The sequence below is a fragment of the Chiloscyllium plagiosum genome, unplaced genomic scaffold (assembly GCF_037043375.1).
Source record: "Chiloscyllium plagiosum isolate Xiang-an unplaced genomic scaffold, Cpla_swu_hap1 HiC_scaffold_2, whole genome shotgun sequence".
In the NCBI taxonomy this organism is placed as follows: Eukaryota; Metazoa; Chordata; class Chondrichthyes; order Orectolobiformes; family Hemiscylliidae; genus Chiloscyllium; species Chiloscyllium plagiosum.
In genome coordinates, this window is record NW_028270140.1 from 887,386 (window position 1) to 900,028 (window position 12,643).

At 44.7% G+C, this 12,643-nt stretch overlaps 1 protein-coding gene and 1 pseudogene across 3 annotated transcripts in view; both read right to left on the minus strand.

Annotated features, from left to right (window-relative positions):
- Nucleotides 1-12,643, minus strand: part of LOC122563838 (A disintegrin and metalloproteinase with thrombospondin motifs 19-like) — a 567,067-nt gene that overhangs the window by 242,884 nt on the left and 311,540 nt on the right. For 2 of the 3 annotated variants that reach the window (XM_087994230.1, XM_087994226.1), the window contains exons 12-13: nucleotides 9,407-9,552; nucleotides 45-214 (exon numbers count right to left, since the gene is read on the minus strand). The exons of the other annotated variant lie outside the window; for it this stretch is intronic. In XM_087994230.1, the coding sequence (XP_087850356.1) occupies nucleotides 45-214; nucleotides 9,407-9,552 (316 nt within the window). The remainder of the gene's footprint in view (nucleotides 1-44; nucleotides 215-9,406; nucleotides 9,553-12,643) is intronic. 3 annotated transcript variants of the gene reach the window in all.
- Nucleotides 11,181-11,299, minus strand: LOC122539671 (5S ribosomal RNA; annotated as a pseudogene).

The following is a 12,643-nucleotide window of genomic DNA, read 5'->3' on the forward strand; positions in this document are numbered from 1 at the left end:
GATAATGATGAATACATAATCAATGGCTTGAGGAACATAAATACCTTCATTAATGATGGCATACCACTTCAAGGAATGCTTTTGATATGATGGCCTGTTGAATGATTGGCACTGCAAGTCCCGAAAATGTGGCACTCCAGCCGGACAAGGAGGGTTCTTGCATGTCCTGTACTGCACACGGGAGCCCTGGCAATTCTTGCCTTTAGGACCAGGCCTCAATGGGAATAAAAAAAAATTACTATTGGAATGCACAACTACATTAAGTTATATTTCTGCAAGAAAACACTGTCCCTGAACTTCTAAGAGGGGTGAACTCCAATCCTGACAGAGGACAGCAGTTATCACAATATTCCACCGAGATCTAACTGAGCGAAGCCTCTGCCTCTTTGGAGTGTTCTTCATAGAACAAGGATGTCAAGATGTTGGGGGAGCTTTCCGCAACACATTTTCCACAGCTCCCATCTACTTTGTGACCATCAATCTGAGCAGGAAGAAGAAACAGGGGGTGATGGGGATGGGGTGGGGTGAAGGTCGGGGTTCGGCTGGGGCGACACACACACACACACACACACACACACACACACACACACACACACACACACACACACACACACACACACACACACACACACACACACACACAGACGTTGTTCTTTCTGAAAAATATACTTCATTCATAAAATTTTCAAAAAGTACATTACACGACTACGTTGATGCAAACCAAATCAGTTTCTTCCAATACTCTGGAAGATAGAGTGGGGAACAAGATAGGGAACGGGGTGGGGGAGCTGGGTTTGGATAGGATGCTCTTTGGAGGGTCAGTACAGACTTGATGGGCCAAAAGGCCTCTTTCTACACTGCAGGGATTCTCTCATTGAATGACTCAATTTCTAATTTCCTCCCTCTCCGTCCGCTTGTTAGAAGAGAGGGATGATACCTCTCCCCATGGATTTGACATGTTACCAGTCAGAAGCTTACTGTCATACACCTCCAGCAGATTCTGGTCAATCAAGTCCCAAGAAATGTATACATTGGATGCTGATTCCTGGAATAAAGGGGTTTATGTATCAAGAATGGCTGAACAGATCAGACCTTTATGGATTAGAGGTTGGAAGAATAAGGGCGATGTTATTGACACATAGACGATTCTAAAGGGGCTGAGAGGAGCAGCACAGTGGCTCAGTGGTTAGCACTGCTGCCTCACAGCACCAGGGATCTAGGTTCGATTCCAGTCTCGGGCGACTGTCTGTGTGGAGTTTGCACATTCTCCACATGCCTGTGTGGGGCATCCTCTGGATGCTCCAGTTTCCTCCCACAGTCCAAAGATCTGCAGGTTAGGGTGGATTAGCAATGGGAAATGCAGAGCTACAGGGATAGGGTAGGGGTTGGGTCTGGGTCGGATGCCCTTTGGAGGGTTGATGTGGACTCGATGGGCCAAACAGCCTGTTTCCACACCATAGGGATTCTATCTTGAGAAGAGGTTATCACTTACAGAAGAGACACTCATTTAAAACTGAGATGCAAAGGAATTTGTTCTCCCAGAAGTCAGGAAATATCTGGAATTCTCTGCCACAGACAATAGTGGACACTAGATCACAAAGTAATTATAGAGGAGGTAGACAGATTTTTCAAACTTCAGCAAGTTAGAACATATGAGCTGGGAGCAGGAGTAGGCCATTTGGCCCTTCGAGCCTGCTACACCATTCAATAAGATCATGGGCTCAGCTCAACGTACCCACCTGTTCATCAATAAGAACATAAATAGAATTGACAAGAGGAGTTGAGGCTAGGCAAATCAGCCATGTCCCTCCTGATTGGCTCAGCAGGCTCAAGCAGCTGAATGGCCTACTCCTGGTCCTATTTCTTATATTCTTGAGCACAGACAGCCTGTCCAATAACTCATTCATTTGGAATTCTTCAACTTCAGTAATCAGCTCCTTTTTCACCCTGACATGGGAAACAACACCTCTCTTGGTAAAGACAGATGTATTTAATGCCTCAGTTATGTCAACTGACTAATGTCATAAATCTTTATCAACCCAAATCAGTTTCTTCCTCAGTGACTTCCTCTGATTATAAACTGTAGAAGATATTCCAAATCCCTTTTGTGTTATATGTTGTTCTTTTTCATAGGCCCTCCTTGCTGCTGTTAAATCCTTTTTCACTTCCCTGAAAGGACAGGGATTTAACACTGGGTATATGGATTCACATTCTGGTACATTTATGTCAACACAGCAAATCCAAAGCCATTTGGACACAATTTGTTTTCTGGTTATTAATCTAACATCTGTAGTCAAGGTTCTTTACTCAGAGAGTGGTAAGGGCGTGGAATGCCCTACCTGCCAGTGTAGGTAACTCAGCCACATTAGGGAGATTTATCACTGCCTTTATTCCTGATGAGGGGCTTTTGCCCGATTTCGCTGCTCCTTGGATGCTGCCTGAACTGCTGTGCTCTTCCAGCACCACTAATCCAGAATCTGGTTTCCAGCATCTGCAGTCATTGTTTTTACCTCGTTGATTTTAATCCTTAGATAAGCACATGGATGATGATGGGATAGTGTAGGGGGACGAGCTGAGAATAGTTCACAGGTCAGCGCAACATCGAGGGCCGGAGGGCCTGTTCTGTGCTGTATTGTTCTATGTTCCATATTCTATGTTAAATACTGTCGTACCACTACATTTAAGAAGAGTCTTATAATATTTGTTTTAAAGTATTTAGCATACACTGTTCCCCAACAGTGAAGTGTAATGTTTATTTGGATGTACATTTTCACGCAAAGAACTCAGTCATTCTCCTGTAGAAACTTGATGTGTAAAATGACAGGATACTTTGAACAATAGCAGTAAAAGTTTGATTTAGCAATATTCATTAGAATGCATCTGTTTGCTGACGGACAGATCTAGATTTTCCTCATTTGTGTGGTGAAACCAATGTCTTTTTCAATCTTTTGTCTTTTTCAGTCAAAGAATTTTCAAGGAAAACAGAGGGGTTCACTGCTGAGTTAATTCGAGAGAAGGCTGCCAGTGGAGGATGAGGCAAGTGGAGGATTCAAATGTTGGAAGGACTCAGAACTCTTGAGGTTGTCAGTATGAAGCAAGTTACAGAGCTGGGAAAGAGTGAGGAAAGGGTTGAAAAGGAGGATGAAAATTTTAAAAGTGATCCATTATTGGGAAAAGGATAGACCAGATCTAAAAGTTGAAGTTCTAAATTGGAGAAAGGCCAATTTTGACAGTATTAGGCAAGAACTCAAAAGCTGATTGGGGGCAGATGTTCGCAGGTAAAGGGACGGCTGGAAAATGGGAAGCCTTCAGAAGTGAGATAACGAGAATCCAGAGAAAGTATATTCCTGTCAGGGTGAAAGGAAAGGCTGGTAGTATGGGGAATGCTGGATGACTAAAGAAATTGAGGGTTTGGTTAAGAAAATGAAGGAAGCATATGTCAGGTGTAGACTGATAGATCGAGTGAATCCTTAGAAGAGTATAAAGGCAGTAGGAGTATACTTAAGAGGGAAATCAGGAGGTCAAAAAGGGGACATGAGATAGCTTTGGCAAATAGAATTAAGGAGAATCCAAAGGGTTTTTACAAATACATTAAGGACAAAAGGATAACTAGGGAGAGAATAGTGCCCTTCAAAGATCAGCAAGGCAACCTTTGTGTGGAGCCACAGGAGATGGGGGAGATACTAAATGAATATTTTGCATCAGTATTTACTGTGGAAAAGGATATGGAAGATATAGAATGCAGGGAAATAGATGGTGACACCTTGCAAAATGTCCATATTACAGAGGAGGAAGTGCTGGATGTCTTGAAACGCATAAAGGTGGATAAATCCCCAGCATCTGGTCAGGTGTAACCTAGAACTCTGTGGGAAGCTAGAGAAGTGATTACTGAGCCTCTTGCTGAGATATTTGTATCATCGATAGACACAGGTGAGGTGCCGGAAGACTGGAGGTTGGCTAACATGGTGCCACTGTTTAAGAAAGGTAGTAAGGAGAGCCAGGGAACTATAGACCAGTGAGCCTGACATCGGTGGTGAGCAAGTTGTTGGAGAGGATCCTGAGGGACAGGATGTACATGTATTTGGAAAGGCAAGGACTGATTAGGGATAGGCAACATGGCTTTGTGCAAAGGAAACTAAACTTGATTGAGTTTTTTAGGTAAGATTAGATTACATTAGATTCCTTACGGTGTGGAAACAGGCCCTTCGGCCCAACCAGTCCACACCGACCCTCAGAAGAGTAACCCACACAGACCCATTTCCCTTTGACTAATGCACCTAACACTATGGGCAACTTAGTATGGCCAATTCACCTGACCTGCACATCTTTGCACTGTGGGAGGAAACCGGAGCATCCAGAGGAAACCCCACGCAGACACGGGGAGAATGTACAAACTCCACACAGTCAGTCATCTGAGGCTGGAATTGAACCTGGGACCCTGGTGCTGTGATGCAGCAGTGTTAACCACTGAGCCACTGTGTTGCCCCTTTTTGAAGAAGTAACAAAGAGGATTGATGAGGGCAGAGCGGTAGATGTGATCTATATGTACTTCAGTAAGACGTTCGACAAGGTTCCCCATGGGAGACTGGTTAGCAAGGTTAGGTCTCACAGAATAAATGGAGAACTAGCCATTTGGATACAGAACTGGCTCAAAGGTAGAAGACAGAGGGTGGTGGTGGAGGGTTGTTTTTCAGACTGGAGGCCTGTGACCAGTGGAGTGCCACAAGGATCGGTGCTGGGTCCTCTACTTTTTGTCATTTACATAAATGATTTGGATGCGAGCATAAGAGGTATAGTTAGTACGTTTGTTGATGACACCAAAATTGGAGGTGTAGTGGACAGCGAAGAGGGTTACCTCAGATTACAACAGGATCTTGATCAGATGGGCCGAGAAGTGGCAGATGGAGTTTAATTCAGATAAATGCGAGGTGCTGCAGTTTGGGAAAGCAAATCTTAGCAGGACTTATACACTTAATGGTAAGGTCCTAGGGAGTGTTGCTGAACAAAGAGACCTTGGAGTGCAGGTTCATAGCTCCTTGAAAGTGGAGTCGCAGGTAGATAGGATAGTGAAGAATGCGTTTGGTATGCTTTCCTTTATTGGTCAGAGTATTGAGTACAGGAGTTGGGAGGTCATGTTGTGGCTGTGCAGGACATTGATTAGACTACTGTTGGAATATTGCGTGCAATTCTGGTCTCCTTCCTATCGGAAAGATTAGATTAGATTAGATTAGATTAGATTACTTAGTGTGGAGACAGGCCCTTCAGCCCAACAAGTCCACACCGACCCGCCGAAGCGCAACCCACCCAGACCCATTTACCACTGCACCTAACACTACGGGCAATTTAGCATGGCCAATTCACCTAACCTGCACATTTTTGGACTGTGGGAGGAAACCGGAGCACCCAGAGGAAACCCACGCAGACATGGGGAGATTGTGCAAACTCCACACAGTTGTCTGAGATGGGAATTGAACCCGGGTCTCTGGTGCTGTGAGGCAGCAGTGCTAACCGCTGTGCCACCGTGCTGCCCTGTTGTGAAACTTGAAAGGGTTCAGAAAAGATTTACAAGGATGTTGCCAGGGTTGGAGATTTGAGCTATAGGGTGAGGCTGAACAGGCTGGGGCTGTTTTCCCTGGAGTGTCGGAGGTTGAGGGGTGAGGGTTGAGGTTTACAAAATTATGAGGGGCATGGATTGGGTAAATAGACAAAGTCTTTTCCCTGGGGTCAGGGAGTCTCGAACTAGAGGGCATAGATGTAGGGTGAGAGGGAAAGATATAAAAGAGACCTAAAGGGCAACTTTTTCACACAGAGGGTGGTACATGTATGGAATGAGCTGCCAGAGGAAGTGGTGGAGGCTGGTACAATTGCAACATTTAAGAGGCATTTGGATGGGTATATGAAAGGAAGGGTTTGGAGGGATATGGGCCGGGTGCTGGCAGGTGGGACTAGATTGGGTTGGAATATCTGGTCGGCATGGACAGGTTGGACCGACGGGTGTGTTTCCGTGCTGCACATCTCTATGACTGTATGTTGGAATTGGAGCCAATGTATATCAGTGAACACACTGGTTCAGCAGGTTTGGCAACTGAGATTCCTGTGAATATTACAATAGATTCGAAATCAAAAGCATGATCAAAGTTTCAGCATAAAAAGATATGACACGGGGCAGAAATGGGGGATCTTAGTTGGTCAGCATCCTTTCATCTGCCAGAGATAATGGGAATGCAGCTTCAGAATTTAAGTGAGGTCAGATAAGATCATCTGTTGCACTCTGTCTGATGTTTGATGTTATAAATAGATATGAATCAAATGTAATGTTTTAAGAAGATTCTATGGAACTACATTAAAATATCCTGAACTTTTAAATAAAGGTCACTTTGCTAAGGAAAAGGCATCAGGAACATCATTAATAACACTGCACCTACAAGGAGTAGGGAGCTTAGATAGAGTCAGAGATTGGAGAAGTTAAGGGAGAGTCACGTGGGACAAGATATTGATTTTCTGAATGCAGTCAGGAATCAAGGATTACGGAGAAGGGGCAGGAAAGTAGATGTGAGGAATGTCAAATCAGCCATGATCCTATTGAATGACAGAGTAGGCTCAAGAGGCTGAATGGCCTCCTCCTGTTCCTGTTTCTGATGGGCTTATGGAGGAACTTTATTCAAGATTAGTTGCAAGGTTGATTTGACTGCTGGCATCAAAGACATACTAAAAGATGTCTAGAAGAATCATGAAGAACAATACAACTCTGTAAAAATGGTTGGATTTCTGATGTGTCATGAGGGCCATTTCAATATTCTTTTATTATACACTCAGGGGTGGTCCCTTTTGAGGACGGGGGTAATCTGAGTTTTTTGAGGACGGATACTACTCTAATCTTAGAATAGAATAGAAGGCCAACACAGTATTGAGGGGTGAAGAGAAAGTGAGGTCTGCAGATGCTGGAGATCAGAGCTGGAAATGTGTTGCTGGAAAAGCGCAGCAGGTCAGGCAGCATCCAAGGAACAGGAGAATCGACGTTTCGGGCATAAGCCCTTCTTCAGGAATGAGGAAAGTTTGTCCAGCAGGCTAAGATAAAAGGTAGGGAGGAGGGACTCCCTCCCCTTCCTCGACCTTTCTATTTCTATCTCAGGCGACCGAATCAACACGGACATCTACTACAAACCGACCGACTCCCACAGCTACCTGGACTACACCTCCTCCCATCCTGCCCCCTGTAAAAACGCCATCCCATTCTCCCAATTCCTTCGACTCCGCCGCATCTGCTCCCAGGAGGACCAGTTCCAAAAACGCACAACCCAGATGGCCTCCTTCTTCAAGGACCGCAATTTCCCACCCGACGTGGTCGACGATGCCCTCCACCGCATCTCTTCCACTTCCCACTCCTCCACCCTTGAGCCCCGCCCCTCCAACCGCCACCAGGACAGAACCCCACTGGTCCTCACCTACCACCCCACCAATCTCCATGTACAGCGCATCATCCGCCGTCATTTCCGCTACCTCCAAACTGACCCCACCACCAAGGATATATTTCCCTCCCCTCCCCGATCAGCATTCCGTAAAGACCACTCCCTCCGTGACTCCCTCGTCAGATCCACACCCCCCACCAACCCAACCTCCACTCCCGGCACCTTCCCCTGCAACCGCAGGAGGTGCAAGACTTGCGCCCACACCTCCCCCCTCACCTCCCTCCAAGGCCCCAAAGGAAACTTCCATATCTGCCACAGATTCACCTGCACCTCCACACACATCATCTATTGCATCCTCTGCACCCGATGTGGCCTCCTCTATATTGGGGAGACAGGCCGGCTACTTGCGGAGCGTTTCAGAGAACACCTCTGCGACACCCGGACCAACCAACCCAACCACCCTGTGGCTCAACATTTCAATTCCCCCTCCCACTCCACCAAGGATATGCAGGTCTTTGGACTCCTCCATCGTCAGACCACAACAAAACGACGGTTGGAGGAAGAACGCGTCATCTTCCGCCTAGGAACCCTCCAACCACAAGGGATGAACTCGGATTTCACCAGTTTCCTCATTTCCCCTCCCCCCACCCTGTCTCAGTCAAATCCATAGAATTCAGCACTGCCTTCCTAACCTGCAATCTTCTTCCCGACCTCTCCGCCCCCACCCCAGTCTGACCTGTCACCCTCACCTTGACCTCTTTCCACCTATCACATTTCCGACGCCCCTCCCCCAAGTCCCTCCTCCCTACCTTTTATCTTAGCCTGCTGGACAAACTTTCCTCATTCCTGAAGAAGGGCTTATGCCCGAAACGTCGATTCTCCTGTTCCCTGGATGCTGCCTGACCTGCTGCGCTTTTCCAGCAACACATTGAGGGGTGAAGGGCCTGTACTGTGATGTACTATCCTATGGAGATTGTAAAGTAGCAAACTCTTACAAGAAGGGATTATATATAATATTAACTAATCTGAACAGAAGTAAGGGAGGTTTGCTGCTCAGTAATTGAAGGGGTTATAGTCAAGAGAGCTGAGGGGAATTTTAGAGACAAGATGGTTTGGAAAAATAATGAGGGGAGATGGAAGAGAAAAATCCTTGCTCATATCTCGGTTCAGGAGAAATTCCACAGGGTGAGCAAAAGGGTGGAGAGCATTGACAGGGGCAGACAGATTGTCTGAATCTTAGTAACCGATGGAAGTCCATGAGCTCTTCATAATTATAAGAGGTGAGGGTAGAAGCAGCAAATGTAAGAGAGTTTGGGAGCTGGTTGAAAACAAAAGAAATAAGCTAGCAACTCGTTCAGCATTTGATGCTGGAGTAATATGTTAACTTTGCAAAAGACATCAAGGCCTAATGGTGCTTGATATCATTGAGCCTCTGGTTTAACCAATTATTTAATGCCTTACATTCAGTAAAAGTGGAATTGATTATTTTTATGCATTTCCACTAGCTTTGGTGCTGAAAATAAGCAATTCAAGTTCTCTTGGAAAGCTTATATACGCTTCAGACAATGTTTCTGCCCTCCAGTAACTGACTGGATTTTTGATTGTCAGCATATTTTCACCAGCAACAAAAATAGCACAAGCACAATGTCAAATGGCCTCCTTCTACGCTTAAACATCTGTTGCGTTATAGGCTATTGGGAAAATTGTTCATGCAGACATTACACAGGAGGTGTCTAAAGACAGATTGAGCTCAAGAGGATGCCCTATTGATAAAATGAACAGGTGCTTGATTCCCAGAAATCTGTTTGCAGAAGAGCAACAACATTTATTATGTGTCATTACTGTGAAAAGACACAAGGTTGGGCACAGTGGAACCAATCTTTTGGTCATTCAAGACATTATAGAAATTCTGCCCTCATTTTATTCAAGTTGATCAAACAAGAGATTATGGAACAATATGGATACAAAATGCTGTCAAGTTGGTTACGCTGACTTACCTTGGGTTATCACATTTACGTTGGCGGAAATGCACTCCCACATTACACGTTCGACTACAAGTACCCCATATACTCCAGATGTTCCATTCTCCATCTGTGTGGTCTGGAAGAGGTGCTTTACTAACACATTCACCAACCTTACACCACTGTGAAAGAAAATAAATCTCCTTGATGATTCACATTGGCACCAGGCACAAGGAGCCACTTGTCGAACATTTGGATGCACACAAGAATATCATTGATAAAGGCAGATTATCGCCAGCTGTAAATTTGTAATGAAGTTCATTAATACATATAGAAAATGTCATTTAATGAATTATTGAGGAAATTATATAGGCCTTCTAACAATCTAAAATGTGAAGATTACATTTCTTTCCAAATGTAAAGGAAACTTGTTTTTCAAGTAATAAGCTTGTTTCTTCCTCTGATTTAAATTTATTAGGATCTTGCTCAATATTATCTTTGCACTGCATCCCCCCCCAAGCAGCAACAAGTTACAGAATGTTTGAGGCAAAGACATTACCAAGCTAGGAACAACTGAAGATGTAAGGAGAAGGCATTTGGGAAGATAATCTGCTGTTGATAAACTAAATGGCAAATGAGCTGTTTGTTCTGTTGTTCATTTAGAAAGGGGATAGGAGATCTGGTGACCTGCTGATCTATCTGCCAACCCACTATATTTGCTTACAGCTTGTTCAAATTATTTTTATAGAATGACTCAGGAATAATATTGCTTTTCATTCATATGCCACTGAGAGGAGGGAAAGAATGAGTAGTTTTATTTTGCAGAGTAAGAGCACCAAGGACAGAGTACCTGAGGTGAAATTAGCTGCAAGGAGACCTCAGCAGAAAGAATAAAGATCAATCTGTGAACATGTTTCAGGATGAAATAAGGGCTAGAAAGGTGCAACTGCAGCAATCTCAAGACAGGAAAGTGCTTCAGGTTTCTTCAATAGAGGGAAGTGAACAAAGCAGTCAGTGCAATTACCTTCACCCTAAGAACAGGCACACAATGCTGCAGGAGCTTCAGTCATCTCTTCAATGTTGCTGATTTCAGTCTGTCAAAATTGTTTAGATTTCAGTCTGTCAAAATTGGATTCAGCAATAACTGTTTTCTTATATACTTATATCTTCACAGAATGTAGGTTCACCATCCAGACTGGTGAACCCCAGCTGATCCCCGGTTGAACAGGTGGTGGTGATGAGCCGTTAGCTACAACGTTTATGGTCTATGTGGTGTAGGGACACACTGTGCTGTTGGGCAGAGATTTTCAGCATTTTAACCAAGGTACAGTGAGGGAACCGTGGTATAGTCCCACATTAGGATGGTGATTGATTTGGGTGAATTTCCAGGTGATTGTGTTCCCAAGCATCTGTTGCCTCTTTTCCAAAGGTCATAGGTTGAGAAGGTGCTGCTGAAAAAAATCATAGAACTCTACAGTGTGGCAACAGGCCCTTCGGCCCAACAAGTCCACACCAACCCTCCGAAGAGTAACTCACCCAGACCCATTCCCCAACTACTTTCCATTTACCCCTGACTAATGCACCTAACCTAGACATCCCTGAACACAGTGGGCAATTTAGCACTGTGAAATCACTTAATCTGCACATCTTTGGACTGTGGGAGGGAACCAGAGCACCTGGAGGAATCCCACGCAGACACGGGGAGAATGAGCAAACTCCACACGGACAGTTGCCGGAGGTCGGAATTGAACCCGGGTCCCTGGTGCTGTGAGGCAACAGTGCTCACCACTGAGTCACCGTGCTGCCCCAAAGCCTACTGCACCTGGTATTCCCAGGCGGTCTCCCATCCAAGTACTAGCCAGGCCTGAGTCTGTTCAGCTTTCAAGATCAAACAAAATCGGGCGTTTTCAGACTAGTATGGCCATAGGCATAATTAGTCTTAATTAGTTGCTAGGAGAAAGTGAGGACTGCAGATGCTGGAGATCAGAGCTGAAAAATGTGTTGCTGGAAAAGCGCAGCAGGTCAGGCAGCATCCAAGGAGCAGGAGAATCGACGTTTCGGGATTAAGTCTGAAGAAGGGTTTATGCCCGAAACGTCGATTCTCCTGCTCCTTGGATGCTGCCTGACCTGCTGCGCTTAATTAGTTGCTACAGTGCACCTGCTGGAGAGTACACACTGCTGCTACTGTGTAGCAGGATGGGAAGTAGTGAACATTGAAGGTGGGAGATAGGGTCCCTTTCAAGTAGGTGCCTTGTCCTGGATGCTGTGGAGTTTCTTAGGGGTTTTGGAGTAGTACTCTACTCGGCAAGTAGAGAGTATTCCATTTTTTTCTTTATTTGTGTTCTTACCAATGGTGGACAGGCTTCATGGCGTTCGGAAGGGATTTACATGCCACAGAATTCCCAATCGCTGACTTGTTATTGTAGCTACCTTATTTCGATGGTTGGTACAGTTCTGTTTCTAGTCAATGGTAACTGAAAGTTAAACAATAATGTTTGGATTTTATCTTGTTGGAAATGGCCATTGTCTGGCACTTGTGAGGCATGAATGCTGCTTGTCACTTATCAGCACAAACATGAATGCTGTACAGGTCTTATTCCATCTGAACACAGAATGCTTTAGTATCTGGGGAGTCACAAATGGTGCAGAATATTGTCCAACCAATGGTGAGCATCCTCACTCTTGATCGTATGGTGGAGGCAAGGTTATTGATGAAGCATGACAATAAAAAGGATATTGTGACAATAAAAAAGAATATTTGAAGCAGCTGAAGATGGTTGGCTTGGGACAATAAACTGAGTAACTTCTGCAGAAATGGCCTGGAACTGAGATAACTGACCTCCAACAAATGAACCATTGATCTGTGTACAAAGTTAAAAATACACAACAACCACGTTATAGTCCAACAGGTTTATTTGAAAGCACTAGCTTTTGGAGCACTGCTCCTTCATCACCTGATTCTCCTGCTCCCAGATGTTGCCCAACCTGCTGTGCTTTTCCAGCACCACACTTTCTACCCTACTAGACACTGCTTGTCATTTAGAAAAAGATCCATTTATTCCTTCTCGTATCCTATCTGCTAACCAATTTTCAATCCAACTCAAGACACTATTCCCAATTCCATTTTACATATTAATCACTTAGAGGGATTTGTGGAAAACCTTCACAAAGTCGAAATAAACCACATCCACTGGCTTCCTCAATCAACTCTACTAGTTACATCAGCAAAGAGTTCCAGTAGATTTGTCAAGTATGATTTATCAGTTACTTGGC